Source organism: Hemibagrus wyckioides, linkage group LG11 (assembly GCF_019097595.1).
Source record: "Hemibagrus wyckioides isolate EC202008001 linkage group LG11, SWU_Hwy_1.0, whole genome shotgun sequence".
In the NCBI taxonomy this organism is placed as follows: Eukaryota; Metazoa; Chordata; class Actinopteri; order Siluriformes; family Bagridae; genus Hemibagrus; species Hemibagrus wyckioides.
This window is the reverse complement of record NC_080720.1, coordinates 1,530,852-1,558,758: the sequence shown is the minus strand read 5'-3', so window position 1 is coordinate 1,558,758 and position 27,907 is coordinate 1,530,852. Positions and strand designations below refer to the sequence as shown.

Sequence of the window (27,907 nt, the reverse complement as noted above, 5' to 3'; positions counted from 1 at the left end):
ATAATAATAATACGTGTTAAAAAATCCATATTTGTTTGTTCTTTTTCTTCTTTCTTTTTTTTTACTACAGACGGTAAACTCTTATTCAGCGCTGGACATCGACCTTTCCCCTCCAAGATGGCGGTGCGTTTGACGCGTTTGGCTTCCGGCGCCGTGCTTCCGCTAGAAGCTTTCGCACTGCATGCTGGGACGCGCTCCGCGTTTGGCGTTTCGCTTTAAGCTAATCAAGATGGCGGAGAATATTTTGTTCAGGGACTGGAGTTGAAGCGCAGGAGCAGAATTTGGATCGCGGGGGAGATTGTGATGTTGAGCGGCAGGATTTATTCACCCCGAACAGAGCATCTTCAGACGTAAGCTGTCAGATCGGAACCTTCTGTGGTTAAATATAAAAATCTACGCAATGCAAAAGCGTGGTGCTCTTGCATTATATTTTTTGCGGGGAGGAGGAGGGGGGGGGGTGTTCGGTGGGCTAGCTAAGTTGGCTAATCAGCGAGGCTTCACTGGGATTACAGACAGAAAGAAGGAGGTTTTTAGAAAAACAAATACAGACGTGTAGGGAGAGGTGTTTGTTGTGTGTTTGGGAAATGTTACAAGAAAATAAAAGGGTGAAAATCTTAGCTAGTTGCGTGACTCGAAAGTAGAGGTTGCTTTTAGCTAACACCTGATATGCTAGCTAGCTAGCTAGTTGTTTGCTAACTAGCCGAATGAGCGCTGATTTTTTTCAGTTTAAAGGCGCTGACAGCTGCAGCCCGGTGTGTCTCCATCTCTCTCCTGCTTCATCAGATCCAGATTCAGGATTTCTATTCACTCTTCTAGCTCTTTCCGTGGAGGTTGTGTGTGTGTGTGTGTGTGTGTGTGTGTGTGTGTTGGAGTGTTTGTGCACAGTCATACCCCCGTGTCCTCCATGGGAATCAGCTTACAGCCTGCACTCACACTTACACACTTCACTGCGACACCGTGTGTGTGTGTGTGTGTGTGTTGTCTTTCTACACACATCATCTCTTATTGCATCTTTTTTATCCGATCCTCCTCCGCTTTTTAACCTTTAAGACACGCTCCCTGTCCGTGGAGTGCAAAAGTTTTCGCACCCCTTGTCAGTGCTTCCATGAAAAAGTAGTTACTTTATGCATGTTCTCAAAATATAAAAGCGTCCAGAATGACGTCACGTCTGTTTGCATACGGACTTAATTGCCATCATTTCCATATTAAACCCCGTAAGGAAGATATTCGGTTTTCTGTGAGCGCACCTAGATTGATTGTTTTCCTCTAACAGCACATCCCAGAGTGTGTTGCTCGTGCACCACCTCTACACTTCGTTATTTTTACATATTAAAGTACTAACACATTCATCCTCTCACTAGCCTTTCGGAGTTCGCCCTCTCCTGATGTTAATAAGACAATAAAGCACTCTGTTTAACCGAGAAACTGCAAAGAAAGCATCATTTCCTCTGCCCTGAAGGTGTCTATGGTTAAAATTAGAGTAAAATTAAACCAGTTTAACTTTGTGACTGGAGGCTCCTTCCATAAACGTTACATAAATACATTATATTGGCAAAGGTTTTGGGACACCCCTCCAAATCATTGCATTCAGGTGTTGTTTTTCAGGGGTTGGGCTTAGTTCCAGTGAAAGGAACTCTTAATGCTTCAGCTTCATAACAAGACATTTTGGACAATTTCATTGTCTCCGCTCCTCTAATTCATCCCAAAGGTGTTCTGTGGGGTTGAGGTCAGGACTCTGTGCAGGCCAGTCAAGTTCCTCCACACCAAACTCACTCATCCATGTCTTTATGGACCTTGCTTTGGTCACTGGTGTGCAGTCATGTTGGAACAGGAAGGGGTCATCCCCAAACTGTTCCCACAAAGAGCATGAAACTGTCCAAAATGTCTTGGTATGAAGCTGAAGCATTAAGAGTTCCTTTCTCTGGAATTAGGGGGCTGAGCCCAGCCCCTGAAAAACAACACCTGAACTCAATGATTTGGAGGGGCACCCCAATACTTTTGGCAATATAGTGTATATATTTTAATAGTAAGGATCGTAGGGATAAATCTGCATGTAGATGGGAATCGTCAATTATACCTTAGCTGAACAGTGATGCAAAACATGAGCCCGGTGTGTGTGTGTACTGAAGTACTTACAGTTGTATGATTCATTATGCTCAACTTCAGAAAGAAAAGTTGTACAGTTTGGCCCAGAGCTAACTCATCCTCTCATCATCAACAGGATTGTTTCCTGACCACGTTTTGTTCTCTCTAGAGTTCAGAGAAAGAATCCGGCTTTGGAAACTTTAAGCAAGTCTAATGTAAGTATAATTCGTTCGCATTTCCATGTTATCTCATTGTGTATCCAGAGTTGGGTGTGTGTGGCATGTTGTATGGTATTTTATCATTATCGTATGTCAGTAAGACACTACAAAGGAAAAAAGGCAGCATTTTCTGTCTTTCTCCATAGAATCAGGTGTAAATAATGCATGCAGCCAGCATGAAATATATTTTGCAAAAGCCATGTTGCATGCTTGTTGCAGTAATCATCCTCTTCATAAAACTCATATGCCTAAGCTTCTGTGGTCCTGGAATGATGTACAACCTGAACTGCACAAGAAGGGTTTGCACTATACAGACAGACTCTTAGATTCGAACCATTACTAATCCAGAGCTGTCTGGTTTGAATGTGTGCTACAGGAAGCGAGCGGCTGCAAAACATCTAATTGAGCGGTACTACCACCAGTTAACTGAGGGCTGTGGAAATGAGGCCTGCACGAATGAGGCTTGTGGCTCCTCCCCAGGTTTCCGGCGCATGGATAACAATGCAGCGGCCATCAAGGCCCTGGAGCTGTATAAGAATAACGCCAAACTGTGTGATCTCCATCCCTCCAAGAAAGGCGCCAGCTCGGCTTTCCCGGAGAACAGTGCCAAAGGAGCTCACAACTTTTCAGCTTGTAGCAACGGGAAGATGAACCACAAGGACCTGCCTCCCACCCGGGAAGACTTTAGAGGTAAACTAAGGACCTTGTTTTGTTAGTTTCTTTTAATCATGGTCTTTTAATCATCATGCCCCCCTTTTTTGCCCTTAACGTTTCAGATTTGAATTACTTGACGGAGGAGAAGGTGTATGAAATTCTGGCCATCTGCAGTGAGACGGAGGACTACTCTCCACTGATTCGTGTTATTGGGAGGGTGTTCTCTAACGCAGAGAGCTTGGTTCAGAGCTTCCGTAAAGCCAAGCAGCACACCAAGGAAGAGCTGAAGTCACTGCAGGCCAAAGACGAGGACAAGGATGAAGACGAGAAAGAGGCCGCCTCGGCTTGCGCCGCCGCTGCTATGGAAGTGGACCCGGACGCCGCGTCTTCGAGCGAAGGAGTGTCCGGCGACCATGTCCGAAAGCCTGTGGAGGTATCGGTGGACATTGAGGCGGTGCGGAGAGTTTACGACCGGCTGCTGTCCAATGAGAAGGTGGAGGCGGCCTTCCTGAATGCGCTGGTGTACTTGTCACCTAATGTGGAGTGTGACCTTACCTACCACAAAGCCTACGCCGCCAATCCCGACTACCTCAACGTGTTTATCATCGTGATGGAGAACAGCAACCTGCACAGCCCAGAGTACCTGGAGATGGCACTACCGCAGTTCTGCAAGGCCATGAGCAAGCTGCCCCTTCCTGCTCTAGCCAAGCTGGCACGATTGTGGGCGCAGCACGGTGCGGAGCACATCCGGCGACTACTCGAGACCTTCCAGCAGCTCATCACGTACACCGTGATCAGCAATGAGTTCAACAGCGATAACCTCGTCAACGAGGACGACGGCGTAGTAGCGGCCACCAAGTGCCTCAAGGTGGTCTACTACGCCAACATCCTCGGGGGTGACCTGGACATCGGGCACAGTGAAGACGAAGACGATGAGCCCATCGCAGAATCGAGTGAGCTCACGCTTCAGGAGCTGTTGGGTGAGGAGCGTCGCGCCAAGAAAGGTCCCCGTGTGGATCCGCTTGAAACTGAGCTTGGCATACGCGTCTCGGACTGCCGCAACCCCCTCGTCCCTTTTGACGAATTCATCAACGAGCCTCTCAATGACGTGCTGGAAATGGACAAAGACTACACCTTCTTCAAGGTGGAAACTGAGAGCAAGTTCTCCTTCATGACCTGCCCATTTATCTTAAATGCTGTCACTAAGAACCTGGGCCTCTACTACGACAACCGCATCCGCATGTACAGCGAGCGTAGGATCACAGCGCTCTACAGCCTGGTGCAGGGACAGCAACTCAACCCCTACCTGCGTCTCAAAGTGCGTAGAGATCACATCATTGATGACGCGCTCGTCAGGGTGAGTCCTTAACGTGCTAGCTACTTACACAACAATACTTGTACACATGCACTTACTAATAAAATCTGTAATTAGATAGAGGCTATGTAACGTTTTTTGATATTTGAGATTTTTGTGTTCAAAAATGATCATTTCAGCTGGAGATGATTGCCATGGAGAACCCAGCTGATCTGAAGAAACAGCTGTATGTGGAGTTTGAAGGAGAACAAGGCGTTGATGAAGGCGGAGTTTCCAAAGAGTTTTTTCAGCTGGTAGTAGAGGAGATCTTCAATCCAGATATAGGTACTGGTGAACTAACACCAATTTCTCAAAATCTGCCTAATGAAAGGAAACATATGTGATGTGGAGGCCCAGAATTTAGCCAATCACATGCCACCGTTTAAAGTAACTGCTTATTATCAATATCGATATTATTGATAAATCTGTTTAAACTGTTTCATGTTGTTGTTGTTGATGGCTTCCTGTTTACGTTTGCAGTACAGTTGCTAATTAAATGTCAGTCCATTAGGTTCTCAGGTGTGTGTGTGTGTGTGTGTTCATACCTCATGGTGTTCTCTCCATGTTCTTTGCAGGTATGTTCACCTATGATGAAAGCACAAAGCTCTTCTGGTTTAACCCTTCATCATTTGAGAACGAAGGCCAGTTCACATTGATCGGGATCGTCCTGGGCCTGGCCATTTACAACAACTGTATTCTGGATGTACACTTTCCCATGGTGGTCTACAGAAAGCTCATGGGGAAGAAAGGAACTTTCCGAGACCTTGGAGATTCTCATCCGGTAACGCTGATTCGGCTGTTTCTCTTCTGTTCACTATTCGCTTCTCTTTTTTTTTTTTTTCAAACTAAGGTTAAGTTATACATAAACCATATAAAGATGAGGATTAAAAAAATAAGATTCATACTGCTAGGAAAATAATCAGCCAGTGACTGTTTCTCCATCACCAAGTATCTCAGCATTTTAACATGCTTCTGCTTTGGTCAGGTTCTTTATCAGAGTCTTAAGGAACTGCTGGAGTATGAAGGCAATGTGGAGGAGGACATGATGATCACCTTCCAGATCTCACAGACGGACCTGTTCGGGAATTCTCTCATGTACGACTTGAAGGAAGGCGGAGAGAAAATCCCGGTCACTAACGATAACAGGAAGGTTCGTTGTGCAATTATTGATGGAATAGAAATGCAGATTTAAATAATAAAAAAAAGTACAGTTTTTCTTAACAGTGTGTCTGTGCAGGAATTTGTAGAACTTTATGCTGAATACATGCTGAACAAAAGTGTGGAGAAACAGTTCAAGGCCTTCAGAAGAGGCTTCCACATGGTCACTAACGAGTCTCCTCTGAAGTATCTGTTCCGGCCGGAGGAAATTGAGCTGCTGATATGTGGCAGCAGAGTAAGTGAGCGCCGTACAGGGTTACAGTCATGTGATCTGACTCGCGCCATGTTTGGATAACACCCCCCCGTGTCTGTTGCTCACTTGTAGAATCTCGACTTTCAAGCACTTGAAGAAACCACGGAATACGACGGAGGTTACAACAGAGACTGTCGCATTATTAAGTATGTTAAAGACTCATCATTTTACTGAGATTACTCACTATTTAGACCGAATTAAATTAGTCATTAAATTATTATGTATATCTCCTGGGGTTCATACACACACACACAACCTACCAACGTACAGTATTTTAAATGCAAAATAATACGAGGGCCGGTGTGGGTGTGTAGGTGCAGGTTTTCATTCCAGCTGAGCAGAAGCCACGCCTGAGCCCATTTAAAGCCAAGACCAGCTGATTAAACAGGTGGAATCAGATGTGTCTCCTGCTTGATTGGAATGAACACCGGCCCTTTAGGGTGAGATTGGACACCACTGGGTTAAGTCGTCGAATTAGACATTGAATGTCCTCCTCTTATCGCACCTATGTACGAAGCTCTGCCTCCAGGATGTTATGATGACCTGTAGAGTATAAGTGACAGGAGAAGGCTAGACAGGTTTTCTCAGCCACTTAATAAGCTTGTGCTGGGGTCACAGCTTTAAACTTTGTTTATTACATTTTATAAATCTTTCAAGTAAAAAGTAGTATTGTACCTTTTAAGTTGTGGAATAGGAATAGAACAGTCAAGTTTATTAAGACTAAGACTAGTGCTTCATGTCTTCTCCTATAAACGATACTTTTACTGATTGTAAGTTTGTCTGGTGTTCTGTGATTTATATATTAATGCTGCTGTGGTTGTATTTGACCGCAGGGACTTCTGGGAGACGGTGCACTCATTTGGACAGGAGCAGAAGAGGCTGTTTCTGCAGTTCACCACGGGCACAGACAGGGCGCCGGTGGGAGGCCTGGGCAAGCTGAAGATGATCATCGCCAAAAACGGGCCGGACTCGGACAGGTAAAGACAACAACTAGAACAGCTTCAATCAGCGGTGACAAAACCGAGCAGCTTAAATTTGTGCATGTTCAGTGAGAGATTAGAAGATTTTCAGCAAATGGAGACGGAGCAAAGTTTTCTTTTCCCCCTCCCCCTTTCTGTCTTTTCCTCCATACATATACACAGATCAGATATAACAAAATGAGCAGTGAGCGGTAAAGTGAATAAGACTGATGATCATGGCACCTGTTAGTGGGGGGGATATATTAGGCAGCAGGTGAACATTTTGTCCTCAAAGTTGATGTTAGAAGCAGGAAAAATGGACAAGCGTAAGGATTTGAGCGAGTTTGACCATAAGGGCCAAATTGTGATGGCTAGACCACTGGATCAGAACATCTCCAAAACTGCAGCTCTTGTGGGGTGTTCCCGGTCTGCACTGGTCAGTATCTATCAGAAGTATCCTTTAAGTCCTGTAAGTTGCAACATTCAGGACTTGGAGGATATGCTGCTAACATCTTGGTGCCAGATATCACAGCAGACCTTCAGGGATCTCGAGGCTTCAGGGCTGTTTTGGCAGCAAAAGGGGGGCCGACCCAATATTAGCCAGGTGGTCATAATGTTGACCATAATGTATATATGCATTTTTTAATGCATTTTTTTCTTACAGTTATCTGTGTTTCTAAGAGCTTGAGGAAACGTGATGCCTGGGTGAAATGATTTCTCCAATGTTGTTTGTGTGTAAAATCCTTCAGGTTACCGACGTCTCACACCTGCTTTAACGTGCTGCTCCTTCCTGAATACTCCACCAAGGAGAAACTTAGAGAGAGACTCCTCAAAGCCATCACTTACGCCAAAGGCTTCGGCATGCTCTGAGGTGCGAGGAGCAACAGCAGCAAAAAAAAAACAACAAAAAACAGAACTTTTTTCACCTGTTCGTCAAAGGCGAACTCGACGACAACAACAACAATATCAAGTTTCAGTGTAAGGATGTGAAATGGGCTAAAACGGGAAAGTTGTGGTGACCGAGTGCCTGTGCCTAACTAAAGTAGATAAAACCACACTGGACTCTTGGCTCTCTCTCTCTCTCTCTCTCTCTCTCTCTCTCTTTGTGTTCCTCTCATGTAAGTGTTAAGTTTCCCTTTTTGATTTTTTTTTTGTATGCACTGAGAAATAGCACTATTTATTTTAAGGGATAAAAAAAGAAGCAAGCCTGTTTTCATTTATCCAGCGCACTTGTTCAAGGTTAAAGAACTTCAGGACTATCGTTGCATACGTTAAACCCTAAAGAGATCCGAAACAACAGAACGGAAAGGAGGAGGACTGATGATCGGTGGTTAACGTTGTAACTATGGTTGAACTGTGAAAGTGCACTTAATTAATATACAGAATGTCAGTCCGTGTTTTTGTGTCTCATCTCAGCCACTAGTCACGGTTCATAGGTCTTCCCAGGTCAGTCCCGTGCATCACTGATGCTTTTTTTTTTTTTTTTTAAAAAAAGAGGTACAGAACGAGCTCCGGTTTCTAGAAGCTTCTCAGCAGGTATTTATTGCGGAGAAGGAAGGTGTGCAAGGTTGTGCCGCTTGCTTATCACCAGTGTTCTGTGTTTAGCTGCAGAGTCTGGGGTCTCGCTTCAGTGTGACGTGATGGACAAGATCGCATGAAAAGAGAAAGCGAAAGTGGTCTTCGTTTTAATTTCATCATCACGTTTTCAGACTTTTAAACTAACAAGATAATAAAAAAAATCCCATCTCTAATGTCATTTTTATTAGCCACGTTCTGTTTGTACAACAAGAATACAAATGATTTAACAGGTTTTTTGGCACAGACTGTCCTGTCCTGTCATAACGTGCCAAAGAAGAACCCATCAGGTTACAGCTGGAGATCCACTTTAGTCACACCCTGGACCAGAAATAATAATAATAATAATAATAATAATAATAATAATAATAAAAAAAGGTTTCTTTGCTGTCATTTTTGTTTTATTTTTTTTCTTCCATCTTCCTCCATAAACTATGAAAAAGGTGTCTGTGGTTTGTTCCACTGCTGACAGCACTCACATTAAAGAACTTGATATTGAGAATGAAAGCATTTAATTGATTGTTTCAAGTTATTCTTAAATAAATTAAAAAAAAACTGAAAAAACCGTGTGAGAGAGAGAGTGAGAGAGAGATGTCCATGATTCTTGTTATTATTTCAACGTGAAGACATGTCGTTGTCTCTGTTGTACTAGTGCGAGCGATGGGCGGTTCTTCTGTGTTCTATGTACAGGGGTGGCACAGAGCAGTTCTTTCAGCAACAATGTGAACATTTTGAATTTCTCAGTTTTATGCAAATTAGTCTCATTGTGTCATTCCTCTGCTCTGACGATTGCATATAATGATTTCCTGTTTGGTGTGTCATTTAGTTTGTTTGTAATTAATCAGCTTTAATATCTAGCTTCTACCGTTTGCCATCAGGACAACAATCACCAAAAAAAGAAAAAAAAAAGGACAGGCCACGCCCACAAGCACAAACTACAAGTGACTTCAACAAAGTTAAGGATGAAAGTCTGATTGTGGTATAAGGCTCAGAGAAAATAATACACACCATCATCACAAAGCTCCTCACCATCATAAGCAAAGCGTGCTAGCAGACTGAACAAATCTCTGTATTACCTCAAGCTCACTTTGTTTCCTGCTTGAGCGGATTTTCCACATCAAGATCATTAACAGTGTAGGTAGTGTAGTCATTGTCCTTCATCTCAGAGATGAGGAATAATCATAAAAGAGTGGTGAAGTTCTGTAGACCAGTCTAGTCCAGAGCCACTGCGGTCAGCCAAGAACTGCAACCTGAAGCAGTTTGAACTGGACTGATGGAGATTGGAAAGAACCGTTCATGGTGCTGGTGGAGCTTGTTATCTTAGATGACCAGTGCACACAAATCACCTGGTTCCATGATCATGGCGGTGAGTTGCTTCAGTGTCCTTTTCAATCAGCAGATCTGATGTTCATTAGAAAGCTTTTGAGATGCAGTAGAACAGAAGATTCGCACCAGTAATGTGAAGGAATGTCTGGTGGAATCCATGCCATAAAGAATTACATATTCTTTGAACTAAAAATAACAAATAAAGCGGCAGTGTGTATTTATTTGTTTGTTTATTTGTCGCTGCAGTTTGAAATCTATCCACTAGGTGGCAGTGATGTATTAATATTCTACTTCAGTGACCAGAACCTGATCTGAACCAGATCAGTCAGAATTATAATCAGTGTCACTGATTAAGTAGAACAGCAATCTTTCAGTCCCTCAGCAGTGTGTCTGAGAAACAGATTATTCCAGAAGGTTATTTCTTCTATAAATTATAAATATAGTGTGTGTAGAGCAGTTCTGTAGAATAAAAAATGTGATCATTCCAACATGGAGGGAAAATTCTGGTGCTAGTTGAAATGGTTTCTGAACCCAATCCCCAATTTTAAAATAAATAACATTAAAGACATAAAAGGCAGGAATAAATTATGTTTTTAAATTGTATTATTCATATCTGTTCATTTACATATAGCTTATAAGGAATAAGAAAAATGAGATTTTTCTGAATGAACTTGGGCTTCTTGAATTCTTTTAAGCTTTGTCATGAACAATAAATTAAAGGAGAGGTTTGTGATGATATCCGGTGAATGTCTCACTAACACAGCATTAAATCAGTGAGTGGTGGTCAAGAGGCAGATGTTGATCTCCAGTTGAGAAACGTTTCAAGAAAATATTCCTAATCCTGTTTTTCTGGACCTTTCTCTTTAACATTCCTTCATTCCTTTTATCTTTTTATGCTTTTTAATATTCTTATCAGGAACAATAGAGTAAAAAGTAGTTGGGGTTTTTCTGAATTGGCAGAGTAATTTTATAAATTTTGAGCTCTGGCCAAAATATTTGGTGCAGAAATCGAGAACAATCCTGATGCTAATAAATATCTTTCCTCTCTCTCTCTCTCTTACCCCTCTCCTCCTTTCCTGTCCTCCTCTCTCATCACTCCCTCACCTCATTCTCCTGAACTGCTGTGTTTAAAGTCTGAAGACAGAAATAAAAAAAGGATCTCAGTTTATTTCTCCAGGATGGCGTTCCGTTACATTTGATAAGTCTTCTATCTTATAGACTAGGTGTTACGAATCGTATTCACGCCACGGTGCTGCTGGATTCAGGATTCATTTACGGAAGGGGTCTCCAGTGTCAGGAGTGTTTACTTTGGAGTAAAGAGATGCAGTGGAGACTGAAAAACATCTTTAAAGAAGCTACAAGTAGATCATTCACAGATCACATATAATCTACAGTACATTTTTTGGAAAACATATTTAACCTTTAAAGATCTACAGTCTGTACACATAAATAAAACTGAAAACCACTCGTATACAAAAAAATATAAACATGTAGAACCTTTAAATAAAACCTCCTGTCTTCCAGAAAGTGTGGCCTATTTTTTCTTCTCCTCCTCCTTTTTGTCGGCCACCACCTCGGAGAGATCTTCCTCCCTCAGCGTCTTCACTTTGTTCTCCATGTTGGTGATCCTCTGCTTGATCCTGCTCTGGTAGGACGTGTATTCTGCTAGCAGTCTGGCGAACTTGGTGGTCATTAAGTCAAGGTTGCTCTCCAGTCGTAAGATCTTCTCTTCCAGATCTTTGGGGTCGGCTCCGCTGCCGGCCGCTGCCTCGTCCAGGAGGTTGTCCTTCCTCAGGATAGCCTTCCCCTTCTCCTCCAGCGCCTTTTTAGCTTCCGGGTACTCGGTCAGCGCCTCCATTAGGTCGTCTTTGGAGAGGGCAAAGAGGTCGGAGTAGCCTACACTGCGGATGTTTGCGGTTCTCCGGTTCCCGGCTTTGCTTCCTTTGATTCCAAGGATGCTGATCTCTCCGAAGTACGCGCCGTCACTGAGCACGACAAACTGTGTTATGCCGTCATCTGCCACCACGGCGAGCTTCCCTTCTTTGATGATGTACATCTCTCGTCCGATGTCGCCCTTCTTGCAGATGTAATCTCCAGGGCTGAAGACTTGAGGCTGAAGTTTTAGGACCAGTTCAATGAGCAGCCCGGCTTCGCAATCCTGGAAGATGCGCACCTTCTTCAGCGTGTCCAGATGGACGTTAATGGCGATCTCCGCTTTCAGCTTGTCGGGAAGGTTCTTCAGCACCTCCTTCTCGTCACAGGTTTTCTTCTCCGTCCAGAGGTAATCGAACCACTTGATGACTCTCGCCTCTAGATCTTTGGTGACCTTTCGGAATTGCATGTACTGCTTGATGGAGTCGATTTTGGCCTGGAACTCGGCGCGTGACGCGTTCATGTTGGAGATCATGGCACCCACGTTACCGACGATCGTAGCGAAGATCAGTACTCCGATGAGGAAGTCGGTGACCACAAACAAGTACTCGACGTCTCTGACCGGAGGCGGGGTTTCTCCGATGGTGGTGAGGGTGAGCGTGGACCAGTACAGGCAGTAGATGTATTTCCTAGCCAGGCGCCCGTATTCCGGATGACTGATGTTCGGATACACCCACGTGTCTGTCCCGAAGCCAATGGTTTTGGAAATAGCGAAAAAGATGCAGGCATTCCAGTGGATGATGACCAGGATGTACAGTACCAGGTTGCTGATACGGAAGATGTTGGGATAGTTAGTTCTGGTCTCGGTTCGATCGAAGAACTCGAAGAGCCGCGCCATTTTGAAGAGGCGGTTGAAACGTAGTTCAGGGTTGTTGTATCCCACTTTGATCATGAAAATATCCGTTGGGAGCATGGAGAAGACGTCGTATTTAAACTGTGCCATTTTTCTGTAATTCTCCATTAACTTCTTGGTATCTTTCACTAGAAGTCCTTGCTCTAGGAAACCTATAAATCATGGATAATAATTCAGTTTCATTCTCTTATATTTTTATTTTTGAAAATCCTTCTAACATCTCCTATTTTTTCCTATTTACCTGTTCTTGATCTCACAAACGTATCCATGTAGTAGATCAAATCTGAGGAGTAGTCCAGGACCATCCACAGAGTCGTGTACGAGTCCTGAAGCTCATTAAAACATGCTCTATAGAAAGAAGCAGAACGTAAGAACTCCTCCCACCACCACCATTCAATTAAGCTTTACAAAATGAGCCAAGTTCAAATTCAGACCTTGTTATGAGCATCATCAGGTTGTAAAACACTGGCCCTGCTATTATCACTAGCCATCGATAGTATGTGTCTGTGGCTGGATCCATGACCCATGGGTGTTTCCTAAAACATACGAAGCTTTAATAAGCATCAGAGATCTACAAACAGTGCAGCATTTATCACTTTATTTATTTAATCATTGGAGCCAAACCAGTCATAAATGACCAGGCATGTTCCTGGCACAATGTACACCGATCAGCCATAACATTATGGTAAAGTGAATCAGACTGAGTATCTCCTCATCATGGCACCTGTTAGTGGGTGGGATATATTAGGCAGCAAGTGAACATTTTGTCCTCAAAGTTGATGTTAGAAGCAAGAAAAAAGTGTAAGGATTTGAGCGAGTTTGATGAAGGGGCAAATTGTGATGGCTAGACCACTGGATCAGAGCATCTCCACAACTGCAGCTCTTGTGGGGTGTTCCCGGTCTGCAGTGGTCAGTTGCAACTTAAAGGATTTGCTGTTAACATCTTGGTGCCAGATACCACAGCACACCTTCAGGGATCTAGTGGAGTCCATGCCTAGATGGGTAAGGGCTGTTTTGGCAGCAAAAGGTGAAGCAACACAATATTAAGCAGGTGGTCATAATGTTATGCCTGATGGGTATGTATTTTACTTACAAAAAGCTCAGAGAGCTGCAAACATCAAAATGGTGCTTAAATTGTGAAAGAACGCCTGTTAAACACAGCATGAGCGAAATCTTCATATAACTGCTTCCCCTTTCTGGGGTGCCATTACTTTTGCCTTAACTAAAAAGAAAGTTTTTTTTTCGCCTACTTTCAATTGGAAGTGACTGAATTTCACAAAATCCATATAAAGTCACATTAAATAAAACCCCTGGTTTAGTTTATTAGCTCCGCCTACCATACAGGTCGCTATAGAGACACAAAGTATTGGCACCCCATCCCACAGATGGACCACATCAGGTACAAGGCAGATTTTAATACTAATTGTGTTTTGGTGATTCTTACGTCTCCTACAGTGAGTGGGCGTGTTTAAACATTTACCTGTTACCTGGTTCATACTTACTTGGGCTCTTCTGCCTTTTTATCATCTTTCTTATCCTTCTTATCGTCTTTCTTTTCATCTTTTTTCTCGTCTTTCTTTTCATCTTTTTTTGCGTCCTTCTTTTCATCTTTTTTCTCATCCTTCTTTTCATCTTTTTTCTCTTCCTTCTTGTCCCCATCTTTTTTCTCTTCCACTTTTTTCTCATCTTTCTTAGTTTCCTCTTTTTTGCTAAAGGCAACAGTTTTGAATTTATTCAGTTCAACAGATTTCAGTGTTTCCTGCTAGGGACCACAGAAGACCTAAGCACTATTCTACCAGGGTGTACTAATTTATTCCACCTATAGGGGGCAACACTGGCACACACAGAATGTCCATTACTGCAAACTTAGTAATGCTAACTCTTACCAACTAATATAACATGTAGATTTAAATCTCTAGATGTTTGTTTTGTCTTTGTAAATTACTGAATTTTACTGAATTACTGAATTACTCTAATTTTTTATTAGAGTCTTAAGTTTTTAGATTAAAATAATTAGACTTCACCTCTAAGATTAGGAACAGGGTGCACAATGGGATAAAAGTTCAGTGATTTATTTTTAAACAGAAAAAAATAGTTTCTTAAAATGAATACTAACGAACCAAGTTATAAACAGGCCTGGACTGAAAAATTAGTCTTAAGTCTTAAATTTTACTACATTTTCTGGTGTTTTATTTATTTTTATGCCAAGACTTTTAGACTACACATTGTAACAAACACAGACAAACTATAAAATTAAAAGTCTTAAAATAAGGCCTTGTTCAAAAAAACAAACAAACAAACAAAACATTTTTTTTTATTCTGTTTTTTTAAGAATAAAAATTGAAAATGTAAGTCTTAAAATCTAGACTAATGTTCTTATTTTTTACTAAAATAAGTCCTAAAATAAGGACTAACATACACACATTTATTAAAAAGCTTGGTGAATTACTCTTAACCTAAAAAATAAGAAGGAAAAATTAGGATTAACAAAACCAATTTTCCCAAAACTCTTTAGTTTTTTGTTGTTTATTTATTTATTCATTGTAGTAAAAAAGTCTTAAAATTAGGGCTAATAATAATTTAAATATTAAATAAATATATTGTCTGTTTTTTATTTGTGGTCTTAGTAAGTTAGTCTTTAAATGAACCTACAAGTTTTTTCTAAAAGTGTGTAAACTGAAACATTAAACGTTTTAAATTTAGCAATAATTTACACAACTATATTAAAATGCTTGATGAATTACTTTTAGACTGAAACTCTCAAACTTAACATACACATTTTATTGTAAATTTAAATTAGAAGCAGAAATAAAACTTTTAATATAATCTGAGAATACAGGCCTATTGAATATACACTATATTGCCAAAAGTATTCGCTCACCCATCCAAATAATCAGAATCAGGTGTTCCAATCACTGCCATGGCCACAGGTGTATAAAATCAAGCACCTAGGCATGCAGACTGTTTACAAACATTTGTGAAAGAATGGGTCGCTCTCAGGAGCTCAGTGAATTCCAGCGTGGAACTGCGATAGGATGCCACCTGTGCAACAAATCCAGTCGTGAAATTTCCTCGCTCCTAAATATTCCACAGTCAACTGTCAGCTGTATTATAAGAACGTGGAAGTGTTTGGGAACGACAGCAACTCAGCCACGAAGTGGTAGGCCACGTAAACTGACGGAGCGGGGTCAGCGGATGCTGAGGCACATAGTGCGAAGAGGTCGCCAACTTTCTGCAGAGTCAATCGCTACAGACCTCCAAAATTCATGTGGCCTTCAGATGAGCTCAAGAACAGTGCGCAGAGAGCTTCATGGAATGGGTTTCCATGGCCGAGCAGCTGCATCCAAGCCATACATCACCAAGTGCAATGCAAAGCGTCGGATGCAGTGGTGTAAAGCACGCCGCCACTGGACTCTAGAGCAGTGGAGACGCGTTCTCTGGAGTGACGAATCGCGCTTCTCCATCTGGCAATCTGATGGACGAGTCTGGGTTTGGCGGTTGCCAGGAGAACTGTACTTGTCTGACTGCATTGTGCCAAGTGTAAAGTTTGGTGGAGGGGGGATTATGGTGTGGGGTTGTTTTTCAGGAGCTGGGCTTGGCCCCTTAGTTCCAGGGAAAGGAACTCTGAATGCTTCAGCATACCAAGACATTTTGGACAATTCCATGCTCCCAACTTTGTGGGAACAGTTTGGAGCTGGCCCCTTCCTCTTCCAACATGACTGTGCTCCAGTGACCAAAGCAAGGTCCATAAAGACATGGATGACAGAGTCTGGTGTGGATGAACTTGACTGGCCTGCACAGAGTCCTGACCTCAACCCGATAGAACACCTTTGGGATGAATTAGAGCGGAGACTGAGAGCCAGGCCTTCTCGTCCAACATCAGTGTGTGACCTCACAAATGCGCTTCTGGAAGAATGGTCAAAAATTCCCATAAACACACTCCTAAACCTTGTGGACAGCCTTCCCAGAAGAGTTGAAGCTGTTATAGCTGCAAAGGGTGGACCGACGTCATATTGAACCCTATGGATTAGGAATGGGATGTCACTTAAATTCATATGCGAGTCAAGGCAGGTGAGCGAATACTTTTGGCAATATAGTGTAGTTCAAATTAATTTTAATATTAATTTTAATTTTCTGCTGTAGTAAAAACTGTATATTGATACTAATCCATTTCTAGCAAGACCTACTGCTAAAAACTGCAAAAACTGCATAAAGAAGCGGTGCTACATGGCTGTAAATACAGTTAAATACTTACTCGTCTGTGTTGTTGCAGTTGTTGGTGTTGTAAAGTGCAAGTGGCCAGTGACTTCAGAGGAAAGAATCATTTTAGTGTTATTATTTCTAATAAAACCTATATCTATCTATCTATCTATCTATCTATCTATCTATCTATCTATCTATCTATCTATCTATCTATCTATCTATCTGTCTGCCTATCTATGATCTACAGCTACTTTTTATAATTCTAACTAATAATCTAATAATCCTTGTTATGAAGGCTTATTTATTATTTGACCTGCAGAAGCGACACCGTGACTTACTTCCTCTTGTGAGGTCGCTCGGGGTGACCTAACGAGGAGCGGGCGTTGCTCCCGCGGCTTGAGAGGTCTTTGAGCTCGGGACCCCGGAATCGCTCCAGGAAGGAGTCGGGGCGCTCGACCTCGGGCTGTAGCCTGTGAGACGCCCAGTTCCTCAGCATGAACAGGAAGTGGGACAGCCTGGGACAGCAGGACAGGTCAGACACCAACAACTTCTCTCGGTACAGTATGTAGCATCCTATTCTGTCAAATGCACAACTCATACAAAGCTTCTTTTTGGAAAATTGAGTTACTGTAACCACCACGAAGTAGGAAAACCAATCAGAATCCAGAAAGAAACCAATCTCTAATTGTTAATGAAATCACAATTAATTTTGTGTGTGTGTGTGAGAGAGAGAGAGAGAGAGAGAGAGTTGTGCATTTCACGCAGTGTGTTTTATTTTCTATAAATCAGTGTTTTCCCAATAGGATTTATCGGATCTGATCTGTCTTTAAAGTGATAACAGATCAGGTCCAGGTTTGGGAATCACTGCACTAGAGGAAGGGGATGTGTAGATGGTAGAGCTGTCAGTCTGGTGTTACAAGCATATATAGTTGAGTTAAAGTTATTGAATATTTATTAAATATGCAAATATTCAATATTTTAAATAATTTAAAGTTTGCAAAAGGAATCTGACAGCCCTAGTAACAGTGATGGAGGTGTGTGTGTGTGTGTATGTGTGTGTGTTACCGAGCCATGGCCCCTGCCCCTGTGAAGGAGCTCCTGCGAGACTCCTGGAGCTGACTGTCCCTGTTCATATCAGAGATGGTGTCGTCGCATATCGAGTGTGTCCTGAGATGTGTAGATGAATGAACATCATGTTAAACATTCCGGTCACAAATTAGGTGACAAACATGAACATGGGGGACAAAGTGATGGCGGTTTATGAGATTATTCACAACACAGGACACGCTAGCAGGTCTAAAGCTAAAGTCTCCTGTGGGCGTGGCCTGTCCAGATATTTCTGACCCTCGTTGGGTCATGAATAATGTAATCATGTTATGAAGAGCTGTTTAAACACGCACCCAATGAAAAGGACTTTTTCTTTTATAGAAAAAGTAATAGAAATAATTTGGATGTGTATAAACACAAAAACGCTGTGATTAATATTTCACTTCAGTTGTCTAGCTTCAGACCTTCAGCTTAAGAAAAGTCTGCATGTGAGAACAAAAAAACCAAGATGAAATCAAAATAAACAATGAGATTTGATGTAATGTCCGACCTGCTGGTGCGGTTATCGATTTGGTCCAGTTCGTCAGTGGAGGCCCGGACTGAGAGCCGGTGATGAGACGGGTAAGAGCGCTTGGTGCAGATCTTCGCCATTCTTCTCCTTTTTACTGTTAGAACATTCAGCTACAACACTGCACACAAACACAAAGCATGGGTTATAGTGTGATTGAGCTGCAGTTACACCTGATGACCAATCAGAATGGAGAACTGTACATGTGGCAGCAGCAGTTATAAGTGTGTTCAAAATACTGATCCCAGCGTCTGCCATCTGAGCTCCGGACCTAAAAATACACTCAGTGGAAGAGTCTGAATATTAAACAGGATCAAAGAGCTGAGCCTCACACACATCACACGTCTCATTATAACACGTTTCACTATAACACGTTTCACTATAACACCTACACATCTCACTATACCACCTACACGTCTCACTATAACACGTTTCACTATAACACCTACACGTCTCACTATAACACGTTTCACTATAACACCTACACGTCTCACTATAACACGTTTCACTATAACACCTACACGTCTCACTATAACACGTTTCACTATAACACGTTTCACTATAACACGTTTCACTATAACACCTACACGTCTCACTATAACACGTTTCACTATAACACCTACACGTCTCACTATAACACGTTTCACTATAACACCTACACGTCTCACTATAACACGTTTCACTATAACACCTACACGTCTCACTATAACACGTTTCACTATAACACCTACACGTCTCACTATAACACGTTTCACTATAACACCTACACGTCTCACTATAACACGTTTCACTATAACACCTACACGTCTCACTATAACACGTTTCACTATAACACCTACACGTCTCACTATAACACGTTTCACTATAACACCTACACGTCTCACTATAACACGTTTCACTATAACACCTACACGTCTCACTATAACACGTTTCACTATAACACCTACACGTCTCACTATAACACGTTTCACTATAACACGTTTCACTATAACACCTACACGTCTCACTATAACACGTTTCACTATAACACCTACACGTCTCACTATAACACGTTTCACTATAACACCTACACGTCTCACTATAACACGTTTCACTATAACACCTACACGTCTCACTATAACACGTTTCACTATAACACCTACACGTCTCACTATAACACGTTTCACTATAACACGTTTCACTATAACACCTACACGTTTCACTATAACACCTACACGTCTCACTATAACACGTTTCACTACAACACCTACACGTCTCACTATAACACGTTTCACTATAACACCTACATGTCTCACTATAACACGTTTCAGTATAACACCTACACGTCTCACTATAACACGTTTCACTATAACACCTACACGTCTCACTATAACACGTTTCACTATAACACCTACATGTCTCACTATACCACCTACACGTCTCACTATAACACGTTTCACTATAACACCTACACGTCTCACTATAACACGTTTCACTATAACACCTACATGTCTCAGTATACCACCTACACGTCTCACTATAACACCTACACGTCTCACTATAACATCTTCATATCTCACTATAACACGTCTCACTATAACACCTTCATGTCTCACTATACCACCTACATGTCTCAATTTAACACCTACATGTCTCACTATACCACGTACACGTCTCACTATAACTCCTACATATCTCACTATAACACCTAGAAGTCTCACTATAATACCTACATGTCTCACTATACCACCTACACGTCTCACTATAACACGTTTCACTATAACACCTACACGTCTCACTATAACACGTTTCACTATACCACCTACATGTATCAGTATACCACCTACACGTCTCACTATAACACCTACACGTCTCACTATAACACCTACACGTCTCACTATAACACCTACACGTCTCACTATAACACGTTTCACTATAACACCTACATGTATCAGTATACCACCTACACGTCTCACTATAACACCTACACGTCTCACTATAACACGTTTCACTATACCACCTACATGTATCAGTATACCACCTACACGTCTCACTATAACACCTACACGTCTCACTATAACACCTACACGTCTCACTATAACACCTACACGTCTCACTATAACACGTTTCACTATAACACCTACATGTATCAGTATACCACCTACACGTCTCACTATAACACCTACACGTCTCACTATAACATCTTCATATCTCACTATAACACGTCTCACTATAACACCTTCATGTCTCACTATACCACCTACACGTCTCACTATAACTCCTACATATCTCACTATAACACCTAGAAGTCTCACTATAATACCTACACGTTTCACTATAACACCTACACGTCACACCATAACACGTTTCACTATAACACCTACACGTCTCACTATAACACGTTTCACTATAACACCTACACGTCTCACTATAACACGTTTCACTATAACACCTACACGTCTCACTATAACACCTACAAGTCCCACTATAACACCTACACGTCTCACTATAACACCTACACGTCCCACTATAACACCTACACGTCTCACTATAACACCTACACGTCCCACTATAACACCTACACGTCTCACTATAACACCTACACGTCTCACTATAACACCTACACGTCTCACTATACCACATCTCACTATAACATCTACACATCTCACTATAACACCTACCAGCTCACTATAACACCTACACGTCTCACTATAACACATCTCACTATAACATCTGCACGTGTCACTATGACACCCACACGTCTCACTGTGACACCTACACGTCTCACTATTACACGTCTTATTATAACACCTACAAGTCTCACTATAACACCTACACATCTCACTATTACAGGTCTCACTGTAACACCTACATGTCTCACTATAACACGTCTCACTATAACGTCTACATGTCTCACTATAACACCTACATGTCTCACTATAACACCTACTCGTCTCACTATACCACCGACACGTCACACTATAACACCTACATGTCTCTCTATAACATATACCCGTCTCACTTTAACATCTACACGTGTCACTGTAACACCTACATGTCTACACATCTCACTATAACATCTACATGTCTCACTATAACACATCTCACTATAACACATCTCACTATAACACATCTCACTATAACACCTACACATCTCACTATAACACATCTCACTATAACACATCTCACTATAACACCTACACGTCTCACTATAACATCTTCATATCTCACTATAACACATCTCACTATAACACCTACATGTCTCACTATAACACATCTCACTATAACACATCTCACTATAACACCTACATGTCTCACTATAACACATCTCACTATAACACATCTCACTATAACACATCTCACTATAACACCTACACATCTCACTATAACACATCTCACTATAACACATCTCACTATAACACCTACATGTCTCACTATAACACATCTCACTATAACACATCTCACTATAACACATCTCACTATAACACCTACACATCTCACTATAACACATCTCACTATAACACATCTCACTATAACACATCTCACTATAACACCTACATGTCTCACTATAACACATCTCACTATAACACATCTCACTATAACACATCTCACTATAACACCTAGATGTCTCACTATAACACATCTCACTATAACACATCTCACTATAACACATCTCACTATAACACCTAGATGTCTCACTATAACACATCTCACTATAACACATCTCACTATAACACCTACACATCTCACTATAACACATCTCACTATAACACCTACATGTCTCACTATAACACATCTCACTATAACACATCTCACTATAACACATCTCACTATAACACATCTCACTATAACACCTACATGTCTCACTATAACACATCTCACTATAACACCTACATGTCTCACTATAACACATCTCACTATAACACATCTCACTATAACACATCTCACTATAACACCTACATGTCTCACTATAACACCTATATGTCTCACTATAACACATCTCACTATAACACCTACATGTCTCACTATAACACATCTCACTATAACACCTACATGTCTCACTATAACACATCTCACTATAACACATCTCACTATAACACCTAGATGTCTCACTATAACACATCTCACTATAACACATCTCACTATAACACCTAGATGTCTCACTATAACACATCTCACTATAACACATCTCACTATAACACCTACACATCTCACTATAACACATCTCACTATAACACCTACATGTCTCACTATAACACATCTCACTATAACACATCTCACTATAACACATCTCACTATAACACATCTCACTATAACACCTACATGTCTCACTATAACACATCTCACTATAACACCTACATGTCTCACTATAACACATCTCACTATAACACATCTCACTATAACACATCTCACTATAACACATCTCACTATAACACCTATATGTCTCACTATAACACATCTCACTATAACACCTACATGTCTCACTATAACACCTATATGTCTCACTATAACACATCTCACTATAACACCTACATGTCTCACTATAACACATCTCACTATAACACCTACATGTCTCACTATAACACATCTCACTATAACACATCTCACTATAACACCTACACATCTCACTATAACACATCTCACTATAACACCTACATGTCTCACTATAACACATCTCACTATAACACATCTCACTATAACACCTACATGTCTCACTATAACACATCTCACTATAACACCTACATGTCTCACTATAACACATCTCACTATAACACCTACATGTCTCACTATAACACATCTCACTATAACACATCTCACTATAACACCTAGATGTCTCACTATAACACATCTCACTATAACACATCTCACTATAACACCTAGATGTCTCACTATAACACATCTCACTATAACACATCTCACTATAACACCTACACATCTCACTATAACACATCTCACTATAACACCTACATGTCTCACTATAACACATCTCACTATAACACATCTCACTATAACACATCTCACTATAACACATCTCACTATAACACCTACATGTCTCACTATAACACATCTCACTATAACACCTACATGTCTCACTATAACACATCTCACTATAACACATCTCACTATAACACATCTCACTATAACACATCTCACTATAACACCTATATGTCTCACTATAACACATCTCACTATAACACCTACATGTCTCACTATAACACCTATATGTCTCACTATAACACATCTCACTATAACACCTACATGTCTCACTATAACACATCTCACTATAACACCTACATGTCTCACTATAACACATCTCACTATAACACATCTCACTATAACACCTACACATCTCACTATAACACATCTCACTATAACACCTACATGTCTCACTATAACACATCTCACTATAACACATCTCACTATAACACATCTCACTATAACACCTACACATCTCACTATAACACATCTCACTATAACACATCTCACTATAACACCTACATGTCTCACTATAACACATCTCACTATAACACATCTCACTATAACACCTACACATCTCACTATAACACATCTCACTATAACACATCTCACTATAACACCTAGATGTCTCACTATAACACATCTCACTATAACACATCTCACTATAACACATCTCACTATAACACATCTCACTATAACACATCTCACTATAACACCTAGATGTCTCACTATAACACATCTCACTATAACACATCTCACTATAACACCTATATGTCTCACTATAACACATCTCACTATAACACCTAGATGTCTCACTATAACACATCTCACTATAACACATCTCACTATAACACCTACACATCTCACTATAACACATCTCACTATAACACCTACATGTCTCACTATAACACATCTCACTATAACACATCTCACTATAACACATCTCACTATAACACATCTCACTATAACACATCTCACTATAACACCTACATGTCTCACTATAACACATCTCACTATAACACATCTCACTATAACACCTACATGTCTCACTATAACACATCTCACTATAACACCTACATGTCTCACTATAACACATCTCACTATAACACATCTCACTATAACACATCTCACTATAACACCTACATGTCTCACTATAACACATCTCACTATAACACCTACATGTCTCACTATAACACATCTCACTATAACACCTACACATCTCACTATAACACCTACATGTCTCACTATAACACATCTCACTATAACACATCTCACTATAACACATCTCACTATAACACCTACATGTCTCACTATAACACATCTCACTATAACACCTACACATCTCACTATAACACATCTCACTATAACACCTACATGTCTCACTATAACACATCTCACTATAACACATCTCACTATAACACATCTCACTATAACACCTACATGTCTCACTATAACACATCTCACTATAACACATCTCACTATAACACATCTCACTATAACACCTACATGTCTCACTATAACACATCTCACTATAACACCTACATGTCTCACTATAACACATCTCACTATAACACATCTCACTATAACACCTACATGTCTCACTATAACACATCTCACTATAACACCTACACATCTCACTATAACACCTACATGTCTCACTATAACACATCTCACTATAACACATCTCACTATAACACATCTCACTATAACACCTACACATCTCACTATAACACATCTCACTATAACACCTACACATCTCACTATAACACATCTCACTATAACACATCTCACTATAACACATCTCACTATAACACATCTCACTATAACACCTACATGTCTCACTATAACACATCTCACTATAACACATCTCACTATAACACATCTCACTATAACACATCTCACTATAACACCTACATGTCTCACTATAACACATCTCACTATAACACATCTCACTATAACACCTATATGTCTCACTATAACACATCTCACTATAACACATCTCACTATAATGTGTACATTTTATACACCTACACGTTTCACTCTAACATATACACATCCCACTATTACACATACATGTCTCACTATAACACCAACATGTCTCACTGTAACACATCTCACTATAACACATCTCACTATAACACCTACATGTCTCACTATAACACATCTCACTATAACACATCTCACTATAACACATCTCACTATAACACATCTCACTATAACACATCTCACTATAACACCTATATGTCTCACTATAACACATCTCACTATAACACCTACACATCTCACTATAACACATCTCACTATAATGTGTACATTTTATACACCTACACGTTTCACTATAACACCTACACATCTCACTCTAACATATACACATCCCACTATTACACATACATGTCTCACTATAACACCAACATGTCTCACTGTAACACCTACACGTCTACACGTCTCACTATAATATCTACACGTCTCATTATAACACCTACACCTCTCATTATAACACCTATAGCTCTCATTATAACACATACACCTAAAATGTAACTCCTGCAAGTATATAAAAGCTACATGTTCCACTGTAACGCCTTATAATGTACAATACCTTGCACAAATATTCATACCCCTTGAACCTTTCCACATTTTGTCATGTTACCACCACAAACATAAATATATTTTATTGGAATTTTATGTGATAGACCAAAGAGGCACATAATTCTGAAATGAAAGGAAAATGATCAATGGTTTTCCAGAAATATTCTTTTACAAATAAATATCTGAAATGTGTGGTGTGTATGTGTATTCAGCCCTCCTCAATCAATATTTTGTAGAACCACCTTTTGCAAGTCTTTTGGGGGTATGTCTCTCAGTTTTGCACTTCTAGAGAGTAAAACTTTTTGCCCATTTTTCTTTGCAAAATAGCTCAAGCGTCTGTGAACTGCAATTTTCAATTCTTGCCACAGATTCTCAATTGGATTTAGGTCTGGACTTTGACCAGGCCATTCTTACACATGAATTTGCTTTGATCTAAACCGTTCTATTGTAGCTCTGGAGATCCTCCACCCCAGTCTCAAGTCTTTTACAGACTCTAACAGGTTTTCTTCTAAGATTGCCCTGTATTTGGCCCCGTCCATCTTCCCATCAACTCTGACCAGCCTCTCTGTCCCTGCTGATTCTGTCACCACCATGTTTCACAGTGGGGATGGTGTGTTCAGGGTGATGTGCAGTGTTAGTTTTCTGTCACACAATAGTGTTTTGCATTTAGGCCAAAAAGTTCAATTTTATTCTCATCTGACCAGAGCACCTTCTTCCACATGTTTGCTGTGTCCCCCACATGGCTTGTCACAAACTGCAAACAGAACTTCTTATGGCTTTAGAGTGCACCACTAATAGTTGTCCCGTGGGCAGAGTCTCCCACCTGAGCTATGGATCTCCTCCAGAGTTACCATGGGCCTCTTGGCTGCTTTTCTGATTAATGCTCTCGTTGCCTGACCTGTCAGTTTCGGTGGATGACCATGTCTTGGTAGGTTTGCAGTTTCCATACTCTTTCCATTTTCGGATGGTGTAATGAACAGTGCTCTGTGAGATGTTCAAAGCTTGGGATATTTTTTTTATAACCTAACCCTTCTTTAAACTTCTCCACAACTTTATGCCTGACCTGTCTGGTGTGTTCTTTGGGCTTCATGATGCTGTTTGTTCACTAATGTTCCCCAACAAACCTCTAAGGGCAGAACAGCTGTATTTATACTGAGATTACACATAGGAGGACTCTATTTACTAATTAGGTGACTTCTGAAGGAAATTGGTTCCACAGGATTTTAGTTAGGGGGCATCAGAGTAAATGAATACAAATTCACAGAGTGAATACAAGTACACACCACACTTTTCAGATATTTATTTGCATGACAAGATGTGGAAAAGTTCAAGGGGTATGAATACTTTTGCAAGGTATTGTAACACCTACACGTCTCAATGTAACACCTACACGTCTCACTGTAACACCTACACGTCTCAATGTAACACCTACACGTCTCAATGTAACACCTACACGTCTCAATGTAACACCTACACGTCTCACTGTAACACCTACACGTCTCAATGTAACACCTACAAGTCTCACTGTAACACCTACAAGTCTCACTGTAACGGCTACACGTCTCACTGTAACGCCTACACGTCTCACTGTAACACCTACACGTCTCACTGTAACACCTACACGTCTCACTGTAACACCTACACGTCTCACTGTAATGCATACACGTCTCACTGTAACACCTGCACGTCTCACTGTAACACCTGCACGTCTCACTGTAACGTCTACACGTCTCACTGTAACGTCTACACGTCTCACTGTAACACCTGCACGTCTCACTGTAATGCCTGCATGTCTCACTGTAATGCCTGCATGTCTCACTGTAATGCCTGCACGTCTCACTGTAACACCTGCATGTCTCACTGTAACACCTGCACGTCTCACTGTAACACCATTCACGTCTCACTGTAACACCATTCACGTCTCACTGTAACATCTGCACATTTCACTGTAACGCCTGCATGTTTCACTGTAACACCTACACATCTCACTGTAACAGCATTCACGTCTCACTGTAATGCCTGCATGTCTCACTATAACGCCTGCATGTATCACTGTAACACCTGCACGTCTCACTGTAACACCTGCATGTCTCACTGTAACGCCTGCATGTCTCACTATAACGCCTGCATGTCTCACTATAACGCCTGCATGTCTCACTATAACGCCTGCATGTCTCACT

The 27,907-nt window shown here is 40.9% G+C and overlaps 2 protein-coding genes across 6 annotated transcripts in view; one reads left to right on the top strand and one right to left on the bottom strand.

The window, feature by feature from the left end:
• Nucleotides 1–192: 192 nt before the first annotated feature.
• On the top strand, nucleotides 193–8,613 carry ube3a (ubiquitin protein ligase E3A). Of its 3 annotated transcripts, none has more exons than XM_058403297.1 (11): nucleotides 193–350; nucleotides 2,222–2,300; nucleotides 2,680–2,993; nucleotides 3,080–4,314; nucleotides 4,452–4,596; nucleotides 4,887–5,092; nucleotides 5,297–5,461; nucleotides 5,549–5,704; nucleotides 5,795–5,868; nucleotides 6,556–6,699; nucleotides 7,431–8,613. In XM_058403297.1, coding segments are annotated over exons 2-11 (2,562 nt in total). In that variant the 5' UTR covers nucleotides 193–350; nucleotides 2,222–2,298; the 3' UTR covers nucleotides 7,552–8,613. The 3 variants fall into 3 exon arrangements, with proteins under 3 accessions (XP_058259280.1, XP_058259281.1, XP_058259282.1); XM_058403298.1 differs by having other exon boundaries at nucleotides 197–350; nucleotides 2,255–2,300; XM_058403299.1 differs by having other exon boundaries at nucleotides 205–350; nucleotides 2,167–2,300.
• A 147-nt stretch (nucleotides 8,614–8,760) lies between these two features.
• The window catches only part of cnga3a (cyclic nucleotide gated channel subunit alpha 3a), a 22,100-nt gene continuing 2,953 nt past the window's right edge, over nucleotides 8,761–27,907 (bottom strand). Inside the window, exons 2-9 of one of the 3 annotated variants that reach the window (XM_058403302.1) lie at nucleotides 18,168–18,306; nucleotides 17,636–17,737; nucleotides 16,909–17,085; nucleotides 16,623–16,673; nucleotides 13,870–14,076; nucleotides 12,802–12,903; nucleotides 12,609–12,715; nucleotides 8,761–12,519 (exon numbers count right to left, since the gene is read on the bottom strand). In XM_058403302.1, coding sequence (XP_058259285.1) covers nucleotides 11,117–12,519; nucleotides 12,609–12,715; nucleotides 12,802–12,903; nucleotides 13,870–14,076; nucleotides 16,623–16,673; nucleotides 16,909–17,085; nucleotides 17,636–17,737; nucleotides 18,168–18,268 — 2,250 coding nt within the window. In that variant the 5' untranslated portion in view covers nucleotides 18,269–18,306 and the 3' untranslated portion in view covers nucleotides 8,761–11,116. Of the gene's footprint in view, nucleotides 12,520–12,608; nucleotides 12,716–12,801; nucleotides 12,904–13,869; nucleotides 14,077–16,622; nucleotides 16,674–16,908; nucleotides 17,279–17,635; nucleotides 17,738–18,167; nucleotides 18,307–27,907 lie in introns of those variants that run through there. The other 2 variants (XM_058403300.1, XM_058403301.1) reach the window with 2 other exon arrangements.